Source organism: Chroicocephalus ridibundus, chromosome 8, assembly GCF_963924245.1.
Source record: "Chroicocephalus ridibundus chromosome 8, bChrRid1.1, whole genome shotgun sequence".
Lineage (NCBI taxonomy): Eukaryota > Metazoa > Chordata > Aves > Charadriiformes > Laridae > Chroicocephalus > Chroicocephalus ridibundus.
Window position 1 is genome coordinate 18,022,845 of NC_086291.1, and position 25,055 is coordinate 18,047,899.

Below are 25,055 nucleotides of genomic sequence, written 5' to 3' on the forward strand. Positions count from 1 at the left end.
CCACTTTTATAATTTTATTGAGGACTGAATACTTTCAGAGCAGCACACTTGACTATTGTGGGAAAATAAAATAGTAATTATGCAACTTAGCACTTTTCAGTCTTGCCTACAGTATAAACGCTGCATTGATTTAACTCCACCACTTTAAATAAACTGATGCAATTTGTGCATAGACAGGGTAGGTAGGTATGTATGTAGAAAGTCACTGCAATTATCTAATATGAGGCATATCTTAATTTTCCTCCACTGCAGGCTATTGTGTTTCACAAGCCACAATGTTTAAGTCTCACCCTTAGTTCCTATACTGTCTCATACCAAAAACACCTCCCACTTTTTTCTTATAACTTTTAAAATACCCATATCATTTATTTATTTTACACAGTCCTACAAATGTTTGTCTTTCAGTAAAAGAAGTGAATCCCATATTTATTTATTTTTCTAGGAAAAAAAGTAAATTATTTTGAAGACTGAAAATAACCTGAGTTGCATTACACATGTCAGTAAATCATTGTTTTAACCCCTCAGCAGGTGGCAGCACAATTATGTCATATTAATTCTGTACTGTATTAAGTAATTTGTTCTTAAATTTGCAATAAAACCTGCGACTATTGGCTAATAATACCAGATGGAAGCGTTAATAAGAAAAATCAGGCTGTCTGTTTATTCCAGTTCTTCAGGATTGCTTCAGCTGCATCTAGTGTGCTGTCTTTCTGCAAAACAAGGAACATCACTATTACTGCAAGTATGGAGTTCCTGAAAAGAGAGTAGCAGTCATGATTGTATCATCCAAAATCAATATTTGGCAGTTTCACTTGCATCCTGTAAATATCTTTCCATTTTTCATTAACAGTTATAGCTACAAATCTAGACTACACAAAGAATTCAATGCCGATTCCTTGCAAATATTTATTAGGTATATTTAAAAGACAACATATTTTCCTCAGTATTCATACTATCAAATTTAATGAAAGCAACATTTCTTATATAAATGCCTGGCATTTATGCAGTGATGTACTTGGCAGCTCTATATTGGAGACATACTAGCATAGTTTCCTAATCTTTATGTGTACAGTTGCGATTTTTAAATCTCCATGCAACCAAGTTATGCTGTGAACTACTTAAACATAATCCCTCTAAATGTGGGTAATCCATCCAGTGGCCAGTTGTGTGGCTTGGCTACAACCTGGCGGGTCATACAAGTAGTCTTTAACTTTACATGCTTGCTGCTGTTCGTCCTGGGAAAGCCACATTTACAACCAGCAAGTTTCATCCTGGTTGTTACTGGCTCAGTTTACATCATAAGTCTTTATACCTCATCAAAAGAACTAAGTAAGACAAGCAGAAACTCCCCTTCATTACTGGTTCGATCTAAGGCTCTGATCTTTGTACTAGAACAGTTAAGGAGTTGCACATGTTCCATTATGATGACTCTATTACAGAACAATCAGGAAACATCTTAGGGCTGTGGGTTTATCAAAGCTTACATACTTGTCCCCAAAGTCTTTCAGTTTTTTTAAGAACAGATTCAAAAGGAGGAAGAATATGTGAAAAGGAAATGCTCACAAAATGACAAAAGTCAGCCAATTCACAAAAAACATGTTAAATAACTTCAATCAATTACTTGCAAATTTCTGTACTGCACTGATTTCTAGAAGTCTTAAGTCTTCCCAGGACACAAATTTACCTTAATGAAGCAAAAACGTATATATTTTTCAAACTGCTTTTTTGTCTCAGGACCACAGAATGCTGAAAGAGGAATTGCTGACAGCTTCTGAAACATAAACCAGAAATATTTGCTTATTTTATATATGTATTTAAAAAAATCTGTTTTAAGCATGATGATTTTACTATTCCATTTCTAGAACTCTCCCTCCTGACACGCGAAGGAAAGACGGAGTTTGGTTTTATATACACTAGCTAGGCTTAACCAAATTCAAATTACTTTTCTTAGGCAAAACATTTTAAAGGTACTTTTGTACAACTAACACTGAAGCATGCTGAAAGAAAAGTGCTGGGACATAACACAAACCTACAGGTTTTTTTATATTTAGCAATATTTTAGCCACATCATTATCAGCAGTTACTATAAACACCAAATAATATTTTGAATGGAATATCTCTATGACATTTAATAAAGACAGTTGCACTGCTCTTGCTTTCAACAGAAAAGCATTTCTAAAACAGGAGTATGTCTAAGATACCTTACCTTAGACCTTATCATCCATTTGACAAATTTATAATCATAAGGTTGTTTCTCATCCAGATCAGAAAGATCCACATCTAAAAAAATTAAATTTAAAACAAACATGTTGTAAGATTTCCTTGACTCCATTGGGAAGGCATTCATTAACAACACTTTATTATAGTTAATACTTAAGAATAAAGATGTATGTTTTTATTTTAAAATATAATTTTAAAAATATACTATAACAAAATAGGTCAACAGATTGAATCTCTCCATTCCGACCTGAGCACTTGCTTTCCATTCAAAGCAAATTCTGACACGTAGCTTGGATGAAAGCTATGCAGTACTCCAAGAAGTCCTCAAGTCTGGGTTATTGAGGGATCAGGACTGTGGAGGGTACTGAAGAGTGTGTTTATTGCATGCACAGCAATAATCACTGCAACTGCGATTTCCTCATCTGTGAAACTGAGGTATCTAAAACTTTCTGACGTGTGGTAGCACTGCAAGGTCCAGCTGTGTTTAAACATTTCTGTGTGAATGAGAAGTGCCATAAGGACCAGTTAGTGAAAAACGTGGAACTAGAACATGTTCCCCTGTGGGAATTCTTCCTCCAAAGTTACCAAAACCTGCATTTCCAAAAGGTTTTGTAAATTTTGGTAGTATTTTACAGTGTTTAGAAATCAGAATGCCTCAAAGAGCCTTGAAGGTATGACTTCAGATTAAGAAAAATAAGCAAACAAAAAACAGAAAGGGGCAAGTACAAGTGTACGAACTCAGGATATTAAATCAGGTTCTTGGCGCTCAAACCTTTTCATAACCATAGACCTTTTGAAAATAGAAATTTTTATCCACCTTCTTTATCTTCCCTAAAACCTTGCCAAAACTTTGCAAAACATGGAGAGTAGGTACGATCACAAACAAAGGCTTTGCTGAAGCTTATAAAAATCTAACTCCCAGGCAAAGGTCAAAGAGAAATTTTAGTCCCAATTAGCACTTCTGACAATGTTATACAAACATGAAATGAGAATACAGTTTATAATGAAAGTTGCGTTTTCAGCTTAACTACAATACTTGCTTTTGACACCCCTTTTAATAAACTTCATACTAACTTAATGTAGAAACATCAACAATCATAAAGTATCCTCCATCTGGAATGACAGGCTTTAGTCCAGCTTCTTGAAGTAGGTGAGCCATCCGATCACGCTTGCTTTCCAGCTCTCGAGACAGTGAGTAAAAATAGCAGTCTGGGTCATCCATGCGTTTATAGTCTATCCAAAATGCTTGTGCCAAAGCCTCCTGGAAACATAATCAATGTTCAAAGCACTCATGGATACTCAGTAAATTCACAGATACTCACACTTCCTACTGAAATCATATGGATTTTCCTATGATTCTGGCCCTTATTAAGCAAACTAGCATACAGAAATTACACAAGCTAGGTCAAAGAGTGCAATTTGTTTGTTGCTTTGTACTGTGGCAACACCCAAAGCACCCAAACATTTGCTAGGCACTAATCATATACAGAAGTCACAGTCCTTGACGCAAGGGTTTAGAACCTGAATTGAAGCTAAATTTACATTATTGACAATAACGTATCATAGAATACTAGAAACTATCAGAGATAATGCTCAGTAAAACAAGACATTATTGCGACAACTTTTATTTGTATTTGCTAGGAAACCAATAAGATTGTCACATTTTATGCGAGAAACAGCAGTTTGTAGGTGAAAGAAGAAAGAATCTGCAAGACTGATTTATTTATTTTTTTAAAACTTCTAGTGAGTTGATCAAATTTGTCTTCTCTTCTTGGACGCCAGAAGACATATTTTGACTAAAAATTTGACTAGAAATCATTGTTGTGATTATTGTTTTGTTACAGTGAGTCCTATAGTTTTGCTACACCAGAAAATAACCTCCTCTGCCCCATGTGTACCTACCTGTAATGGAGTTGGGCAAGTATACAGTGTATTTTGGTGAACAACTTGCAAATGCTTAATCAGGTTCTGGGGGCCAATAGACCAACCAAGCTGAAAGAAGACAGCATGCATAAGTTATACTTACAGCAATGGTGTTACTAAAAATTATCAAAGAATTAAAATTAGCCAATGTCTCAAGTTTTTCTATTTTAAGAATTGGTAGTGAATTGGTTTTGATGAAGAATTCAGGAAAGAGCTGGTTTACACAAAGTTTGCCCTTAAAATTCTAGGTTTGAGAGAAAAGTTAATAGTTTCACTTATCCCTGTCTCTCATAGGGTACTGAGCAAACTTTTAACTCTTCATATAACAAGGGTTAGAAATCAAAGCGAGCATTTATTAGGAACGTCATTCCTAATTGTTTTAGAATCTTTCCATCTTACAAGCTCCTGTGTCAAAAGTGGTCTGAGCATAAAGCAAAAGCTCACTACTGAGTCGGATATGTCATGGTTCAGTTTGAACACAGGGGATGAAGAAGAAAGAATTTAGTCACTAAATGGTTAAATATTTTTGTTTACTTTCTGATATATATTTTAAAGTCAAGCAAAATATTATCATTACATATTTTACAGAAATATATGCAATTCCAAAACATACCATTATCACCATCTGAAAATATCACCACAAAACTTGGAAGTTAAAATATCATAATATCCATTTTTTCTCCAAGATTCTTGACTGGTTTTGAACAAATCGTACTGTGTTTATTTTTTTAGTATTGTTTTCTCACAAGAGCTTATTAATTGAGAGACAAGAAGAGAATTAAAACATGGATGTTCAAGATAGGTAATTACTCCAAATGAATGCTATCTTCATGCTTTGGAGACATGGAGATTTGCCAGAAGCTTTCAAAAGACAGGTCATAAAACCTGAGATTTTTTTAGTGTAATAAATGCATTCCGTTATTTATATAACTGAACTCATTTATATTGATTGTTCTTACCTTCCAGCCAGTTACACTATATGTTTTTCCAGCACTTCCTATAGTTATTGTTCTTTCCCACATACCTGGCAACGTAGCTGTATATAAAATAAAATTAATTGGGTACAGGTGCACTCACATATTCCATGTAGTTAGAAAAACTGTACTGCCCCTAGCTCAGAGCTATATGTTGACGTATCATCGCAGCATACAAAGCAAGCAATGAGAATATTCTAAAATTATAGCAACTGTAACAAATGAGAAAGGATATATGGGCCAATGCTTTTTGGCATGAGAAGAAGGTAAAGATTAATGAAAGGATAAAGAAGAGGCAGAAAATAAGAGGCACGGTTTGTGAAAACTACATGTTAGTTATCCCTAGCTAAAAAGCATAATTATTCATAAGAAAGATACGATCTAAGAAGTGGCTACCCGTTCGTCTCAAGATAGCACTATTTCTGATGCCTGATAATAGCACCATATACAACACTAATTCAGGCACTGCAAGCCATTTTAATAGAATTGTCCAGTTCAGTGTCACTGGCTGTCTCAGACATCAGGAAAATAAAAGAATTATTAAGGCTTCTAACCCAGAACCGAACACCACAAGAATCAGAAAATCAGTAGAGTGAGTAAATAAATTACATTTTGTTATATAATTTAAACAGGCCTGTGACTGACCGACAATAGCAGCAAGCTACTGATGTCTGCAACGATTAAGGGATGCATAGAGGCCTATCTCTATCTCTGTGTTTGTATCTGGTAGGAGACAAAAATCCTTTGTTTCCTTTCCAAGGTGATGGCAAACCAAAGGTCTCTTCCTATAGTTTGCAAATTTTTTTCTGTACACTGCTTCAGGGGAGCTCTATTTGGACTCGAACTTAATTCACTTTCAACAGAAACAGATGAATCAAGACACACTTAAGTCCGAGACACAAAGTTAGACAAGGTCAAACCACAACTGCAATTACAGTGGTTGACAACATCCGGCTCCACCTCATTTGTACACTAGAACCACTACCAAGGAATCTGCCAATTGTTAAATCCCCTCTCTAGGGAGACCAATGAACAAGGATTTTCCAAATAAAACCACTGAATTTCATAAGGAAGTTTTTGCAGCAGTTATCTGCATTAGACACGGTGTAAGTCTTTGCAGTTATTGGAAAACAGGTATTGTATTTTTTTGAGCACACTTGCCAAGGGGAGAAACAAAACAGCAGGAAAGAAACTCATATTCCTATTAGCCCACCCATATTCACTCAACTGCTCTGTGACCTTGAAACAAAAAGGCAGTTTGAACAGATGCGCCTTCTAGCTAGCTAGATCAAGAGTATAGATACTTCCTAAAGGCAACCAAACTGGCTCTCTCAGACTGCAAAAAGAATTGAATTTCAAAGCTAATGCCCTCTAGTGACACTGTTTTGCCACACAGTCATAGGAATTTGACCTTGAAGACGGAACGTAACAGCATTTCAAACAATAGCAGCAGCAACAGGGCACAGGGAAAGAAATAGCCCTATTGCTTTTACAAGCAGCAAGTTTTAAATAGAGAGGGAAATTCCTCCATGCCATATGGCAACACCATTATATGACATCATAACCAAGTCTGACTACAATTTAAAAACTAATGAAGTGCAAACTAACACATGTAATAAGCCTGTTACCTGGGATGACACTCAGCTTGTTGAGAGGCTTGTTCAGAATCCTCAGTCAGGAGATGCAATCTCTGCATCTGCCAGTGCAACCCTAATCATTACTTAGAGGAGGTCCACAGTTTTGCGGAAGTCAGATAATGATGAGAAACACGATGAACTGCTCTACACTACAGAAAACTGCTTCAGTGACAGCACAAAGACAGTACTAATTTTATGATCTGTGGCTAGCAACCCCTGTTAAATTGTATTAAGGAACCACCACCAGACCCTGTAAATTGATTCAATATCCATCTCGCATCTCTCACTAAAAAAGTGTCACTGCATTTGATGGAATATGTAGAGGTTAATATGCAAACACAACAGTTTTTAAATAGTGAAATAACACATTCATTTTTTCTTGTATTACCTTTTGTAGATTTAAAAAAAAAATCTAAGAAACTTAAGTTAAGAGCAGACCTTGTTCCTTTTACTGAAATAATGTTCTTGTTTACAGTGTTACCCTGAAGGTTTTATAGTCATTTTAACACTAAAGTTAAAGATGATGTCATGGGATCTGTTAGAGAATACGTTCCTTAACCTAGCTGACTAACTGTCCAGGCTTTAACTTGCATTATCATTACATACTATTTTCATATTTTATGCTAAACTACAGAATGCCTTTTGTTCAACTGGAAACTGTTTTGGTTTGAAGCATTAAAATGACAATACTGATATAAACAAAAAAAAGGAGTTACTGTGTCTCAAGAATTCACCACCTGTCCACTAAGACAAAGTGTAACTGACAACACAAGCATTCGGACCTGCTGCCATTGCAAAGGAAAATGGATGATCTTATACCACCCACACAGATTTTGCTTCTAAGGATGGCTATTTGCATGAACCACCTGCTAAGTACATGAAGCAAGCTTTAATTTAACTCATTTTACTTTGCAATTGGGACATGATAAGCCACTGTGGTAACTTGCTAGGATGCACTGACTCAGATTACTATCACACAAATGTACCCAAAACATTCCCCTTCTTCCATGTCTGAAGGTCTTTGAGAAGGTATCACTACCAACACACCACAACTGCCAGGAGATCAGGCCGCTTTCAAAACAGACTCATAGCCTATGCGTGGCCAATACAATCAATGTATTGCAGCTGTATGATCAGCAATTTTGTAGCTGAGCTAATAAGTATTGCAAGGTCATTTAAATATAATTTCCTTCTTACATTTTATAAGATTCAGTTTTTACAATGATATAGCCCACACTAACAAAAAGTTTATTTTATTGCCGCTCTACATATATGGAATTGAAGCATAGAATCAAAGTTATTCAGCATTCAACCAGTGGCAAAGCCAGGAAAAGAGCTAAGCTTTTTCAGGTTTAAGTTATATTTACATCCTTTGATTTCGTTGTTTTATCTCAACTAGATGTCTCTACTGCACATTACTGAAATGTGCCTTCGTTATGACAATAAGTGTATCATAACTGATAGTTCATGCAAGATGCTACCATTAGAAACAAAACATCTGTACATATAGTAAGGAAGTTTTGGACTTTAGCCAGATCAAACACATAAGCAGGTTCAAACCAAAACCACCACACCAGAAACTTTTACATAAATGCTTAGCTGTAGCATTATAGAATTGAGGAAGGAGTTCAGTAACCTGCACTAGATTCACTTATGCAGTGGGAGTGATTCCACTAACATCAGTGAAACTTGGATCAAGAAGCAAAACAAGAGGGACAGGGACATAACATCATATTTGGTTTTCTGGTTTGTTCTTGCAATGATGCTTTATGCCTGTAGCAACGCTGCCTGAATGCTTCAGCATGCTTTCACACTGCCTGTGCAGCAACTGACTTCATTGAATTCAATGTCCATTACTTAACATCTTTGGAGGGACTTAAGAGCTTTTGGAAATTCTATTTGGAAATTATTCTTCAAAATATTTTTCAGAAAAGGTAGGGAGTCTCCTACTTAAGAGTCTAAACATTGTAAAATAGTCAAAGCTTGAAGTTTGAGCTCCTTCCAGCAACCATTATCTCCAAGAGGCACGTTTATGACATCACCCCACAACCACTTCTAAGATGCCACAAAAAAATCAGTACCTATTTTAACATGTTTATTTCCTTTATAGACCAGCCATTCATACACCTCATCGCTGATGCACAGGGTATCATGTTTAATACAGAGATCAGCTATTACTTGGAGCTCTTCTCTGGTAAATACCTGGGATACAAGAAAGTAAGGGAAAATACATTAATCAGAATGTTTAAGGAATACTCTGAAATTACAGTAGTGTTAAAGCAGGACTCTTACCTTGCCTATAGGGTTGTGCGGGGTATTCAGAATAATTGCTTTTGTTTTGGAATTAAATTTATTTGCAAGTTCAGCAGGATCTAAGACCCAATCAACACTAGATGCAGAGTTTCCATCATTTTTCTAAAAAAAAAAAAAAAACCAAACCAAAAAAACCACCAAAACATAAATTTATCCATTACTTGAATACAACGTGTCACAGCCTAAACAGAGATGCCCAACTTATCACCCTCAGAAACTTTCATAACCATACTTGACAATCTATCCAATCTGTCCTGTTCTCCTGGGAGAGGGCATTTCTAGGAACAGGCAGGGAGCCTAAGAGCAAGGTAAATTATTATGACAGTTGCTGTCCCCTCCCAGCCACTGTCTGTCTTATAGCCTCCCCAGGAACTGGTTTCCAGGATCTGTTTACACACATGCTGATTATATCAGTGTGTAATGCAGGAAGCCCAGTCATATGACATAAGAGTTTGTAGCCTTCTCAGACCCTAGAACAAGTGTGTGCATGCTTGGCTGGAAAGACTGATCACCACTGGAGAGATTCAAGATCTTTTCCTCCTCCTTGTCCATATGAAAATGGCGAAACAGTTAAAAATCTGTACCACTGAGGCTCTGGAGTTGCTGTGATATTACACAAAGACAACGGAAGTTTGGGCCAGTTGCTACAGAGAACAAAAAGCATGGCTACACTAACTTTCTGACACCTGCACATTACTGGGAGAGGGCCAGACAGAAAACAAGGGTGCAAAACAGAAAATACCCAGAGGAACCCCATCATTCAAAATGCCCCTAGAAGGAGGGCACACAGAGGAAAAATCTCACCTACTTCCACTGCAGTTCTGGAGGTTTTGTCACTCCATGTTGTTCTGATTTCATGGTGTTCATGCAAGAGTCCTGCCTAAAAAGCACCTCAGCCCTCCCCATGCAAGGCTGCCAGTCACCCAAAGCAACGGTAATAGGATCAACACTTTGCATCCAGAACAATCCTTGCAAGCTGTCAGCATAATGCCAGCAGTACCAATTTGAAAATTAACCCATACTAAAATTACTCCTTTTTACCAATAAAGGAAACAGTAATTCTCATACGTATAGCAAATATGTCTACTGCAAGATCTCTCCTTATTTTGTAAACAGATTTTGGAAAAGAAATGACATTCTGTCATTGTAGGAATTGCTGAAGGGATCAGAAACCAAATATTTTGAAAACCAGCAGATACAGAAATTGCACTGATATGTGATTCTCTTTCCCTAATTTGCACTGAAAACATTCTCTGATGACATCCAAAAAGGAATTATGATCAGCTTTCAGAATGTGCAAATTAAAGTAAATGAGAAACATTGTCCCACCTTCTCCAACAGTAATAAAATATTCTATCTGCTTTGGATTGTCATTGCCTCAGACTTACATTATAACAAATAAACAATTTTTTATATAATTAGATACTATGAAAAACTATACAGAAAAGCATTGCCTAGGTGTTCATCAAACTGTATTGAGTATGGATAAGAAACTTTATATGATAAATCATTTTTAAAAAGCTACTCACATATCTCAGTGGGATAAAAACAGGCTTTGCACCCGCCATCTTTACCATTGGTTCGTAACAGTCATAAAATGGCTCTATTATTATTACCTGAAATTACAGTTATCAGTATCAGAAACAGAGAATTTACCATGCACAATACCATCATAGTTCCAGATTTACTTTGGTGGTATAACTTGATAATGTTTCTGGCACTCCACCCTGATCTAACATTGCAGAATGTTTCTCCTTTTAGAACATCACATAATAATGCCCTTAGCCTAAGTATAATAAGCACTCATTTTGACAACATGCAGGCTGTTCTTCTATAGTTACACATTATTAAAATATAATATTAGGAACATTTGGGTCCTGCACAGAGATTTTGAAGTGCAAGGCAAAAATGCAAAGATGGGAGACAGAAAATTGTTAAACGACAGAAGAGTTGCCCTAGTTCCGTCCATGAAATTCCAGGATTTTCTAGTATCCAGAAATCCCAGAAGAATGGCTTCAGTCCTCAAATTTTATCAGAAGAAAATTTTCAGGCAGAAAAAGAGGACAAATTCAAGGACAATTGTGTAGAGACTAGATAATAGGAAAACAAAAAAAAAAACCCCAAAGGCTCATAGCAGAGGACTGTTACCAAAAAAGAGAAGTGAATATCAGAGCAACAGAAAAGGAAGAAAAGATACAAGCAAGAATACATTACACAAGTAAAAGCAACAAAACATTGAACGCAAAATGCATGACAACACAAAAAGTTCTTGTCCACTACAGATAAAAATATCCCCCCAAAATTACTTTTAATATCATTGACAAAAAGGCAGACGTCAGTAGTGAAGGTATGAACCATCACAGCTAGTACAGTAAATTAACAATCTTTTCTTTAAAGGACTTTTCTGCTTTTCTGCTACCTATGCTGCTACCACACAATAGTCCAAAACAGAACTTCATACACAAAGGTTATTCAAACAACCAACAACACTTGGCATGCCCTTAGCCTTCTGTTGTAGACAGCAGCCCATAAGTTTTCTCAAATAAGGACTAAGTGTGTATTGTATCACAGTAATAGTGATAAAGAAACTGCTACAGGTACCATAAGTATGAAAGAGAGGGCTCTGTAAGTTGGTGAATGATAGGAAGACATCCAAAGGATAGTCTCCTCATCATAGCTTCCGAAACTGTCAGTCAGGTGTGCAACTGTAACAAATAAAGTTAATGGAGATCAGAAAGAAGCCCCAACATTAGCTTATATTTAAAAATGGATGAATAAAACCCAGGCTAATTCTCATTTCAGTGAGTATACCTGAATATTTCAAATAAAAACTTACTTCGTCTCCCTCTTCAATTAATGCCTGTATTGTACTAAAGAGAGATCCATAAGCTCCCACGGTCACCAGGATATCTGTAAGAGGATCAATCTTCCTTCCACAAGCTCTCTCGTACACTTGAGACAAGGCTTTCACCAGTGAAGGGTGTCCCTGTTTAAAGCAAAAAAATGCAACTGATTGGTGTGCTCCTGACAACTTACAAAACTTATGTTTGGGGGTTTTTCCACATATATCAAAACAATACATTTTGAAATAGACAAATTTGGGATGAGCCCTCAGTGTTAATGGCTCTTAACAGGTAGCATGGTTTAAAGTTTTTGCACATTAGGGAAGAAAAGTGGTTCCAATTTATTTGTATCTACTAGGAAATTCTTTTTGTATATCTGATGTTGTTTAATTTCTATCTTCTTATTGTATCTCAGGATAGCTCCAGGTAGCCTACAGGAGAGGTAGGATAAAAGACAGGAGGAGAAAAACCAATTCATCCTCGCCTCCTTTAGAGTCTCTTTCTCACCCGCCCATACTTCCATCTGAAGTTCATTCTGTTTCTTTCCTTATCTTTCAACTAGAAGTTATTTGGTGCAAGGGAAATCTTTTTACTCTGTTCATATACTGCTGATAAACACAACTTGTGATCAGAATGATGATTCCTACAGTCATATCCCAAATCTCAGAGCACCATTCACCATTTCTGTCCCCTACAGGGACATGGGAGTTAACATACTCTTCTCAAAATGTGCAAAGAACAAGAAAATAAGCATGCGATAATATGCAATTCCGTTTACTCAGGTAGACTACAGGTTTCCTGCTGTGAAAATCTTTTTTCTTTTTGGATACTTGGTGGAAATATAAAACAGCTCAGTGAGAAAATACAACTATGTAAGAAAAAACCTCTAAAATACTGAACACTGTACATCAACACACAAAACATAAAACCATGAACCCTTCTGTAAACAAGAACATTACCATAAATAAAGGCTTACAAGTCGTTGTTGATTCAAATGACAGCCATTTCTTGTCGTGAGTGTGTCAGCTACACAGGAATGCTGCACCACCCAAGTCACATTACGTCACTCTACAAGCCATAGCCCTACAGTCAATGAGAGGTCCAAGCACCGCAGAGGGCCGAGACAATGTCTCAATTAATCAGATGGATGTGCATCATTCACACTCATCCCTCCTGTATTTGCTACCACAAATACTTTGCTCAAAAACCCTACAAGTGCAGAAGTTTGCAGAGGAAGTGCAAAGGCTCAAGATGGGAATATTGGTAAAAATTCCTCATTAATTACTATTACAGTACAATATATCTGCAAATGTTCATAATTATCATGGGAATTATCAAACTATTTGGAAATAAAGAACAAAGTGATAGAAGTAAATATTGAATAATTACATGCATTGGGAAAACTATATTTATGCTTGATTTACAAATTGTTTAGAGAATCAGTGTGTGAATATCGGCTGGAAGGCAAACTATAGCCCATTTTCTCTGTAACCCTTCCCCTTGTACCAAGGCTCCTCCAAAACCTTGTCTGCCTGGTGAGCAAAGAATTTTCAGGTACCTTGTCAGGGGTGAACGCCACATTAATGCTTAGCCCAGAAGTTCATTATATCCCAGCCATCTTTTGTGTGTTTCTGATGCTAAATAATTGCTTTATACATTCAAGTTTACATATACAGAGAGAGTTTTTATACATATATATATATATCATACTTGCAGAGACTCTATGCACACAGCTCAAGGTGATTAAACAAAATGATCCAAAGACGGATGGTAATAAGACTACATTCACTGGGGATTTTATTTTTTTCTTTCTGTTCTCACTGGGGCCCTGAGTACCCTAACAAGCTTTAATGGCCCTGACCATCCTCACCTGGAGCCTCTACCCAGAGTTATGCGCCTTGTCCAGGGCTCCATTTAAGAGCTATGTAGCAGGGCCCCTGGTCTACAATTCAGTTACAGCCATGCCTGCAACCTGGCTATAGACCCTGTTGAACCCAGCTCCTACCTATAGATTGATTCTGTAGTTCGACCTTAGACCTGTCTTGTCACTCTGGTCCTACCCAGTGATCACTGGGTTAACCACAGTCGTTAGCATTGCTGGGCCTGACCTGTGGACTGACTTCCTGGCTTGACCTCAGGCCCACCTCACCACGACACGCTTGCCTGGTGATCTGGGCTGACCTCAGCCACCATCTCTGGACCTGCCTTGCTTAGCTACTGTGGGACTGAGCCCTGGCTGGTGAGGCCTCCACTCTGCTCGCTGTGATAGCTTCTCCTTTAGGGAGCTGCTGGCCTCTGCTGTTCCCTTGTCAGTTCTAACGCATGCAGATTCTCAGAGAATAGGAAAAAGGTTTTGTTGGAATATATACACAATGATTGCGCAACTACCAACACAATTGCTGGCCTACCAGTCTACACAATGTTTTTCTATCACTGTTGTGTAACATGGTCATCTAGAAGAACATTAGACAGACTCCTTGGGGTCTTGTAGCAATCCTGACACATGATTCTCAATCAGGCAACATGGTTTATCTTTACCACAAAATACAAGAAAGACAAACCAAACAAGGAAGTGGTCATACTAAAACAGTAATAGTCCATTTGAATATCCTGCCTTGGACAATGATAAATGCCACACACTCACACCCAGTTCAAGACATAAACTCTACAAGCCAATGTACAGAATGGGTAGTGACTGTCCTCCACGGGCAAATACTTACTGTTTTCATCACTTCCTGATCTCCACTGAAATCAACTAAATGTTATGGGTGAATCTTTTCTTGATCCTAGAGGCACTGTCTCAAGTGGTATCAAGTATTTCTTTCTCATTCTACCATTATCTTATCCGATTTACGTTTACACAGACCAAAATCAGAGCTAAATACATAATTTACGCTCTTGAAACTGTGAATTGACTCTTCAAAGACAATCTATCCCAGATGTACTCAACCATTTTGCTCTTGCTGAAGGACTCTGCCTTGAAGAAGCCTACACAGAGGATGTTCATTAGTAACAGATAAGGGTCCTAGATCAACTTAATATGGGACATAACAGTATGACCTACAGATGAAACCAATTTAAAGCAAAGTCAATTTTTTTTTCCCTGAGGCATGCTCTCCACTGAACTCAGGTCCTCAAGTTCCACAGTACTTACAAAGCCTCGTGTGTACTGGTTCAGTCTGTCAACTGCTGCTGCCTTTGCCAGCTCTTCTTTAACATAGCTAGGAGGGGATATATCAGGAAGGCCTTGACCAAGATTAACGATTGAGGGATCTGCTGCCACCTTTGTAAATTCAACCCTAAAGAGAAAAAACATCTTAAAGCGAACGTACAAGATAATTTTATCTTTTCCTTCATTATCATGAAAAAGAAAAAAAAAATGAGTATTTCACTTTGACAAGTTCTCAGCAGTGGAAACAGGTTTTAGTAGAGGGCTCACATGGAGAGGTGGGGGCTGGGACAATATTAAGCAACCACAGGAGTCAGAAGGAACCCAATAAAAGGTTGACTTTCTGCATCCACAGAGTAACTCTTCTGCCAGCAGAACTGTGCTCAGATGTGCACACGCACAAACACACAGTAACTCTTGATACAGGCAAAAATGGAACACTACCCTCTTTGCAAAATGAAACAGACCTAATTAGAACAGGCACATTAAACAATTTAAAGGCTAGATTCTGTCAAGTGAAGGTGTCACTTAAACTATCCAGTCATCTCAGAGTACTATAATTTATATTTTTTTGTAATTTTAGGCAACAGACTGTTTCAGGTTGTTAATTAGTTGTTCCTAGTAGCCTGTCAGATACAAACATTAGGATTCTTGAACAATTGTTTTTCCTCCCTTCACAGGTAAGCTTTGCATTTTACCTTTCCTCCTTACCCAAATGTTAACAAGATTTAAAAAAAAAAAAAAAACCCACACAACAAAAAAACACCAAACAAAACCAAAAAACCTATGTAGCATCACAGTTCTATCAAAAATCAATACAAATTGCTAAAAATGAGTTTGAGGCTGGATGACCAAAACACCTTCTGTGTATATATATAATATATACATGCAACTAATAAAAGCCCAAAATAGTGTTTTCACCAACTAACAAAATCCCATATTTACCAGTGATAGCAATATTGCCTTAAGATCAATTTAATGTCTAGGAAAAAGTGTGTTAAAAACAATGAGCTAAATTATAAAGACAAGTAAAATGGCTTTTGTGGGAAAATAATGGAAGATTGGCGAGGAATAAACACATTCAAGTGACTTGCAGCTGGGGTATCGAAAAACACATCTCGTTCTAATTGTTGTTTCGCCTTGTGTGTTGGACAAGTAGAACGCCTGCGTTTAGATAACATAGGCCTGTCAAAGACTTAGAGGCACCCTATCGAATATGCTCAAGATTCCTGCCCTGCTGTAGAAAAGATGAAAGCACAGTGGTACACTACGCCTGTATGAATCCTTGATAAACAGGCAAAACCAGCAGGTTCGGTGATCCTCTAGCATGGACCGAGCTTCACAGTGCCTGCGTTCCTGCCTGTGTGCCTCTGCCCTGGTGCTGCTTCGGGGATCCCGTGGTTGGCGAGGCAATGAAAATAAATTTACTCTTTGCATTTCATCCATGGTTTTGTGGTTGTTCCTGCACCCTGCCTGCGCCAGCTCGCACAGCTTTAAAAAGAAATCTGATTCATTTGGTAAACACAAACCAAGTGTAATTGAAATACGTTACTCAACAAAAGTAACATTTAAATTTGAAAGTTAGCTATACTACCATGCCCAAGAGTTATACTTGTCTTGTGTGGTTTGCTAGATGAAGAGAAGCCCAAGCCCAATATTTAAAGCTCAAGAAGAAGAATTAATTCACACCTTTAACAGAATTTGGTTCACTACTTCTAAGCAGTTGCCAAATCTATTTCAGCAGAGACAGCAAGTGATATATACCTTCTTATTGGCAATAATTATCAATTTGGGAAGAAAATATATCAGCCAAAGACATATTCTGAGATTTGCAGATATTTTCCTTTTACTTACCACACATTGCTATCAAGGCCTTCAATTCGTCTTGTGTTTTTGTGTCTGAAGGCCATTGTCTGCAAGATCAAAATATACAGACAGAACGATTTTGTTAAGAAAGACAAAGTACTATATTGTTGGATTCTGCATGACAAACCCTCCTTCGTCCTTTCTCAAATATACCATTGCCAGCTGAATTCTGTAGTTACACAAAATTATAGACATGTTCTTTCATGAAAGCTTCTATAATAGCTTGAATTCAGACTAACAAGAAAATACACAAAAATGTCCAAAATTCTCATTCATCATTATCTAAAGCCACTGAACTTTCAGCAAGGATGGAACAGGGGCACAATTTAGCTCAGGAGCTCTAAAAGATGACCTAAAAAGAGAAAAATAGGGTATATACGTTATTTTTCTTTTCTGTGATACACTAACAACTTAAAGACTGTTATTTCTAGTCAAATTCCTGCTCATTCCTGCTGTTTGGAAAGTGTGCATTTTCAAAGTAATTTTATTTGTTAAATTGATGGGTAAGAAGAAAATAGCAAAGACATTTCCTATTTTCATTCAGACTTTTAAAACTTTAAACTATTTACTTACAGCACAACACAACCACATTAGAACATGTTTTTGCTGTATATTCAGACCTTCAATTAAGGTCTTGAAAAACTGCTTTAAAATAGACTTTCAATGAGTACTTTCTATAAAGGCAGAGAAAAACTTATTGACAGTTGTGGTATTTTTAAGCTAAAAAGAGAAAAGAAAGTTAGGGGGGAAAAAAAAACACACAAAAAAAGTGGAAGTTCATTTCTATCTTTGTAAACCAGCCTGATACCGGAAAAAATACACAGGGATTACATAGTCCCTCAGTCCTCCAGACACTCGTGTTTCTTTGAGTCAGACTACTGATTTTAGTGACTTTTATCACTGTTAGCTGTTGTTATTGTCTGAAAGATTCAAAATCCATACTCTGAGAAGAAAATGTCTGTGTTACCATTACACTCCAAGTCTCAACTTTGAATCAATGGGAATGACTCACATAGAAATATGCAGGCACATGTTTGCACTCAACCTGTTTACAGTAATGAAGCTACCATATACATAACGATTTGAAGAATGGGAAGCTATAAAATTAAATAGATATTTCATTGCTCATATGTCTTCTCCACAGATCGAATTCTGACCTCATCTATGAAACACAAACACCAGAGGAATCAAGCACAGGACACGTTTTACTTGTCCTCAGGAAGAAAACCATTAAGATAACTAGATAGGTGAAGTTGTAATTCTTGACACAGAACAAGAAGACATTAAGAAGGACTTCTGACTAGGTAACCTGTACTGCATCTATTTAAAAACACGCATATGGTTTAAAAGATGAATCCAATTTCACAGTGTACGTCTTGGTAAATATGACTAATGTTTGTCTGTACTATATAAATACAAATAACACAGCTACTACTTAGACTGAGCCACACACACACGTCTTTTTTCACATGCTAGACTACTTCTCATACTACAAGGAATAAGAAGTCTCACCTTGAATCTTTCCAGTTAATAATGAGAATTCTGTATGCTGCCATGGGTAAATTTGTTCCACTGACTAGCTCTTCTTGGAACTCCTCCAATTTATTAAAAGCTAAAGGCTTATCAACTGCAGGACTTTTATAATTAACTATAATGTAACTCTTAACTGCATTAAGTAACCTTCCTTAGCTAAAAATGTATTGACAAGTAAAATAAGGCTTCACCTTACAGCTCTCATACTATTTTAAGTTTAAATATTTAATGATTCAAGTCTTCCTGTTTATTTTTTCTTGTGCCTTGAAACTAGTTTTAAAACAGAATAGCTGGACCTGCATTAGGTTTTCACGGATTCAGATTACAGTGGGGTTCAGGTCCACCTTATTACTTTGAGAAAGCCAACCAATTAAGTGACATTTTAAAATGATACCTTAAGTAGCATTCTTTCTTCCAAAAAGTCATGACATTCCTAAAATTCTTTTTTGTTTTAGCCCAGTTATATAATCACTTGATAATCTTCAAGCCAATTCTAGGTGCAGGGCAAGGATTTCCATGAGTTTAACTTAATTGGGAGAGGTATGTCCTCATCAAGCTCTAACTCTGCCCTCCTGCTTTCCCTAACACATTCCATCAAGGAAAGCACATGACAGAAAGTCAGGTGTGGCTCATATTTATCTTTCTTCCTAATACAAAGAAAGCTGTGATTAAACTGAATAGCAGTGTGTTTAATAATGATAGAAGCAAATACTTTTATATGGTGCATAATTAAATTGTGGAATTCAGTGTCAAAAGCTACAACTGAAGGCAAGATTTTAAGAAAATTAAAAAAAAACCCAAAACAATCAGGATTAGATGTCAGCACATGTAGTGAGAATATCCAAATCCATTAAATAGAATGCAAATACTTACAGGAAAAATTAAAATCTGACTCAGGCAAAAGCTGACCTTCAAAGTGGCTTGCGTGCTAAGAGAAGCTTCTCAAATGGGCAAAATATGCTACAACTGTCCAGTACAATGGTTTGAACATCCATTTTTAAGGATCTGACATGTGTCTTGGTTGACCCAAGCTGCTGACTAGATAAACTCTTGTTCTGACCTGGTAACCCAATTTACATTCCAGTGTTCTATATGCAATGCAGAGTGAGACCTCCAACCACCTACCATGTTGCAAAGCTCTGCTTTCTTCCAATAAAACTGGAAGACTTGAAATGAAGCTGCACAATCTTATAAGAAGTTAAGCTGGGAGACTGAGAAGATTCTGTAAAAAATTAAGTTTGAGGTACTTATATAGCCCTTATCAAGAAGCACCCCACTCTCATTTCATTAAAGTAGAACTGAGATACAAAGAAATTAATTGTCTTACCAAAAATCTGTGATAAAGCTGGGATTGAAACTGTCTTCTGTATCTCAGGCTCTGGTGCCCTAACAACTAGGCAATCCTTCTGGCCTGATAAGTGCTAGACGTGACTCTAAAGACTGAAAAGGATACACAAAGCAATAATCGCCAAATTCTGTTATGCTAGCGTGGTTAAATATCTCACTGATTCAAATATCTTATTTTCTTCTTGATATTAAATGTTTGGATCAATTTAACAATGAATAAACACAGCTAACAGATATAAATTGGCAACATTGCAAAATTAGTGCATCTCAAATATTGCACAAAATAGTTTTATCTAGGAAGCTGAAGGAATACTTACTGCAGAGGCTGAAAGTTTGATGGATCTGGAAAGTGAATCTGTTCGTCGTTGGTATGTTCTAACGCCAAGGCAACAGAAGCTTCGTGAAGCCAAAAGCATGCCTGGATAATAAATAAGTGACCTGAAAAAAACTTAGAGATTCCAGGAATGAGTTTCTACACATCACTAAGCAATTTTAAAGATAAGGTCCCCTTCTCTTCCCTTCAGTGATTTTGTTTCACTGAAATAAGTTCTAGTAAATTATTACCTTATCACATTTGTAAGCATACAGGATGAAACTTTTTAACTGACAGGGCTGCAAAATGTTCCTGAATGTCATCTAGAAGGAAGGTTTGCTCTATTTGACAGCACTGATCTTTTCCTTGAATGACAATTAAGACTTAACACAATTCAAGGTTCAAAGACTCTGTTAGAACTGTTGTGAAAAATGTGTTTGTGTAATAAAAATTGCTATTACAATTCCCAATTTAGACAGAAGAGAAAAATAGCCCAATTTTTAAAAAGCCACACAGCTTTAAAACTGGTCTCCATTTTCAAGTGTTCCAAATCAGGTATTCTGAAACTGAGATAATTAAGATCACCAGTCACACTGGAGAAGCAGGCCTACGCACTTTATGTAACTATACTAAGTTTTGCCACGGTGACTTGGCAAACATAAATATCTAGCACAGCAGAAAACAGACAGCTAGAAAGGACATTCTGTGTGGAGTAACAGATCGTTCACTGATTAGAGGAAATGTGCTCTGTTAATCAATAACTATAAAAAAGAATTAAGAGATGGTACTTCAGGCATCTACTTCCAGAATGTATTTTTAAACATATACGCCGGATGACATTATCAAAATGACTGGAATGTGCAAGAGAAAAACATGTAACCCGTAGAGCTATGTCAGAAACACAGTAGCCACAACAGTATAATTATTAACTTTGTCTTCCATACTTTATTCATTAAAGAATAGATAACCCCTGCTTCCCCCCAGGCTTTGCTACCTGAAAAGGGGAAGAAAACAAAAGAAAGAAAAAACCTATACTATTTGTATTAGAAACAAAGGAACACCATTGCCTGTTAAAACACTACCATGCAAGCCTTGCAGATAGAAGTAGAGAAGGTAATCCAATATCGAAGTATATGATTTTTTTCATTAGGAAGAACGGGTTTAGTCCAACAAGAAAGTGTTCTTCACACTTTCCATGTAAACTAACAGAAAAGCTCAACCAATACTCCCTTTTCATGATGTCTCATTGAATGAGTTAAGTTTTTAAAGTATGTTGATTTTGCCTTTCTCGTATTCCAGTGCTACAAACTCAAGTCTCAATTCTGAAATTAGGGTCTTTCTCATACAATACTGAGTTGTAGCTAACTCAATTAGACCCTCAATAATACCCATGCAATCCCATTGCATTTAGCAATCTGCAAGTATACATTTCATTGACGCTTTCTTTACAGGAAGAAACACACAATTTTCTCAACTCTGCTGGCCTGAGGACTAGCAAAAGTAAACAGCAATTACACCTTTGACACTAGCCAGCAGATTCTCTGAAAGACACAAAAGAAGTATATCTGTTTTAAAAGACCTGTAAATAATTTTACGTTACTTTTAATAACAGTACTTAGCATATTTGACATAATCTTTGTTAATAATTACATTAAATCAAAAAAGTTGTGAGGGCCTCTATTTCTCTCCTTGTATATGCTTCCAAAAGCTACTTATGTAACATACTGATACTATCTTAAAATGTGACTATAACAATAGCGCCATTCTCCAGGGTCAGAGCAGAGGCAGGATTACTCTTGCAGCACACTGCAAACACTTGCAATAGTTAGCACAGAGGGACAAAAATGCATATCATTGCTTGTTTCACTTTGTATTGAGGAGTAGCAAAATGAAATAAAAAACTTGCGAACCTTACACGCAAAATTAACTTGCAACTTTTGTAAGAAAAATTATTAACTGTTGTAAATTTTTCTAGCATCGGTGCCACGTTGCACTGAAAGACAATGTGGTATTTGACAAGCCATTTTTTGACACAAGGCAAACATACAAAACCACAACATAACATGAGGAGCAGTAGACCTGTATCACTCTGCCATAGTCAATCTCTGCAAGTACCTGAAATACCTGAAGTAAAAAATGATATCCACCTTTAATACCACAGAAACTGTGAAAGCTTTATGAGGGACATAATAAAGACTACTTTGCTGAACAGCCTGAGTAAGGAAAGTCAAGGAACCAGCATGTACCATTTGTCTCACTACATTTCAATCTTTGTGACACTTTCCCAGCAAATGCTGAACAGCATTTCTTCAGACTCAAGAGCCCTCAGAGACAAGACTACTGGCCACTAAATGGGAAAGCCACCTATAAAATTTTTTATTACTTTTTTTCTTCCTAAAAATACTTCTTCTCTCTTCTGCAATACTGAATATTTCCATTTAAGCTACTCTAGGAAATAAAGGTGAAGGCCTCCTTAATATAACCAGATACTCTCCCATACTGATCTCAAAAAAAAACAAAAAACCATGAACAACTTTTTTTTTTTCCCCTAAACATGCACATTCCCACTATAATTGTATATGACATGTTAATACGTATCACAGGCTCAAGAGAATTATTTACTGTTACTTTTAGGATGAGTGCACGCTTAATTATTACCTCTGTATCTGTTTTTGCAACAACCAAGTATGTGTAAGACACCAATGAGATGTTTCGTAATGTCTTAAGGTAAGTTTTTCTCATCAAGATAGAAAGTTTCTTCCAGCTCAGGAAAGCTGCAGAGTGCTAGGCAGCTACAGAGGTACTGCAAACCCTGTTTCAACTCTCTTAAAAATTTGTAAGGTTCTTCAAACACAGAAAACACACCGATCTTTGTGGAGGAATGAAAAGGTATTAATTTTTTTCTTTCTTAGTCTTATTTTAATGTCTCTTTTTTCAATCTTGGAGACAGGCACCAGCTTTTTGGCCAAGGGTCATGTCTGTTAAACTCAGAAATTAGCAGTTAGGAATACTTTTCATGCCATTCTAATTTTCAGCGCCCTGAAACATTCACTCTTTAACTCATAGTCAGTCCTCCTGGAATTCAGGCTTGTATCCTCATAAAGAAAACAGGAAAATGACCATGTTAAGGGAAAAAAGGATAACGAATGACTACCCCTGCAGCTTCCTATTTTTCAGGGCAGTAAGAAGCAAGGAAGGCTAACAGAAAGGTCAACACAGCAAACGCTTTTTACTGGGGCTGGAAGGAAGAAACATTGTGGTTGCTAATCTGTTTTAAATTCGGATTTGGTAACTTAAACTAGGTTGGAAGATATAGCTAGACTTTGTCATGGGAACTCTATGAACACATCTGTGCACTAACAATCATTTAGCTCATGCTGTGGCACTCCAGCACAGATACAACCTCTGAGTCACAGGCTCTTCTGCTCCCGTCGCAGCTGCCCAACCTCTGCTCATACAGTACCCTGATCTCAGATGCTACTGTACCATCAGGGCATTTTATGTAAAATTACATGTTTGTAATGAATTGACTTTTTCCCCTTTGAAACTGAAGGCCAGATGCTACTGTCCCTTCATCTTTGAGCATCAGTTATACCACCTCTCTAAAACCAATGCCTTTGAGCTTGAAAGACTTATGTCAGACCCCTTAAGCTGCTGCATTTTTTCCATTGTAACAAGTAGTCTCAGTTTACTGTGCAGTCTCAGGAACAAACACTACCAGAAACACTGCAAGCCCATCAGCCACCACAATAATATAAATATAAACCCTATTACATTTGTGTTGTGTTTAATATCTGTTGGATATGCAAACCTGGAAAATATTACATCTCAGCCAAACTTTGTTCAGCCTTTGAAAGACTCTCTTCATATGTGTCTAGAAGATGAAAGCTTTAGAGAATGAAAGGGTTGCCATCTTACCAAGGCCTCTCCAAAACTTTTTTTCTACCATCTAAAAGTAGTAAATGGCACGTCAAGCCAAGAGAATTGTTGCTAATTCTGCTGGACTCAGGGAAGTTGGGTATTCTTATTAAGGGCACTGAACTTAAGAACTGCTGTATGTGAAGGATTTGTCACAGTAGTCAACATTTTGTCATTTCTTCTTCCATAATCTTCATGGAATGGAGAAAACTTGAGCGTGGAGAAATAAATTTCACAATACGGAATGAGGAAAAGGATGAGGTGGTGGTGTTACTTCCTCGCCCCCCCACCCCCGCTCCATGTAGCAGCTTTGCCATTTCACCACTTCATATTGCAGTTATGCTTTCCCTGACGCCTCAGCCCACGCATATTTTCACCCCAGAAGCACTCCGCGTTTGCAGCACGAAGTTCGGAAGGCCAGGAGCTGACGGAGACTAGCAAACCCCCTGCCTCACCGACAAGGCCCCGCGTCCAGCAGAGGGGAGGGCGCCGGACGCCCACGGGACGCCCCTGCGCGGCTCCCTCCGCATTCCCCGGGCCCGCGGCGCTGGCTCCCGGCCGCTCCAAGAGCCAAGAAACGCGGCCACCCACCCCCCACCGCCAGCTGGGGGCCGGCGAAGCCCGACGGCCGCTTCCCCCTTAGGCCCTCGGCAGAAAGAGACAGGCCCTGAGGCCAGAGCCTCCACCCCCCACCCTCGCCGCCAAACTCACCACCGCAGCGCCGCCTCTACCGCCCACCGCACTCCCGCCCGCGGAGGGAGGCGCGGAGCCGCCAGGGCGGAGCTCGGCGCCCGCCTGCCCCGCCACCGCCGCCCTGAGGGGGCGACCGTCTCCCCGCCGCCCACCGGCGCTCCCTGGCGGCGCCTCAGCAGAAAAGGCGGGAAACCCCTGAGGGAAATGGCGGCCGCGGGGTGCAGAGAGGGCCCTTCCCTCGTCGCCCGCCCGGGACAGGGCACCGACTGGGCCGTAAGCGGCCGAAGAGAGTGTAAAGCTCCGTGG

The 25,055-nt window shown here is 37.9% G+C and overlaps 1 protein-coding gene across 5 annotated transcripts; it reads right to left on the reverse strand.

The window, feature by feature from the left end:
• Positions 1-24,911, reverse strand: KYAT3 (kynurenine aminotransferase 3). 5 transcript variants are annotated; one of them, XM_063343974.1, is made up of 15 exons: positions 20,143-20,274; positions 19,806-19,918; positions 19,604-19,700; positions 16,934-16,992; positions 15,065-15,209; positions 11,904-12,053; positions 10,597-10,683; positions 9,047-9,169; positions 8,836-8,956; positions 5,103-5,179; positions 4,123-4,212; positions 3,295-3,481; positions 2,207-2,280; positions 1,685-1,771; positions 1-710 (listed from the first exon to the last, which is right to left on the reverse strand). In XM_063343974.1, the coding sequence occupies exons 3-15, from the start codon at positions 19,604-19,606 to the stop codon at positions 648-650; spliced, it is 1,266 nt and encodes a 421-aa protein (XP_063200044.1). In that variant the 5' UTR covers positions 19,607-19,700; positions 19,806-19,918; positions 20,143-20,274; the 3' UTR covers positions 1-647. The 5 variants fall into 5 exon arrangements, with proteins under 5 accessions (XP_063200044.1, XP_063200040.1, XP_063200042.1 ...); XM_063343970.1 differs by lacking the exons at positions 19,604-19,700; positions 19,806-19,918 and adding an exon at positions 24,768-24,911 and having other exon boundaries at positions 20,143-20,273; XM_063343972.1 differs by lacking the exons at positions 19,604-19,700; positions 19,806-19,918 and adding an exon at positions 24,768-24,894 and having other exon boundaries at positions 20,143-20,263.
• Between the last annotated feature and the right edge of the window lie 144 nt (positions 24,912-25,055).

Excerpts from the sequence above, each read along its gene's own strand:
- KYAT3 (XM_063343970.1), bottom strand. The coding sequence starts at position 20,241 with ATGCTTTTGGCTTCACGAAGCTTCTGTTGCCTTGGCGTTAGAACATAC. Across the intron at positions 8,957-9,046 it reads CGCACAACCCTATAGGCAAG|GTATTTACCAGAGAAGAGCT; the intron begins GTAAGAGTCCTG and ends CTTGTATCCCAG. Across the intron at positions 1,772-2,206 it reads AATGGATGATAAGGTCTAAG|AAGCTGTCAGCAATTCCTCT; the intron begins GTAAGGTATCTT and ends TTTATGTTTCAG.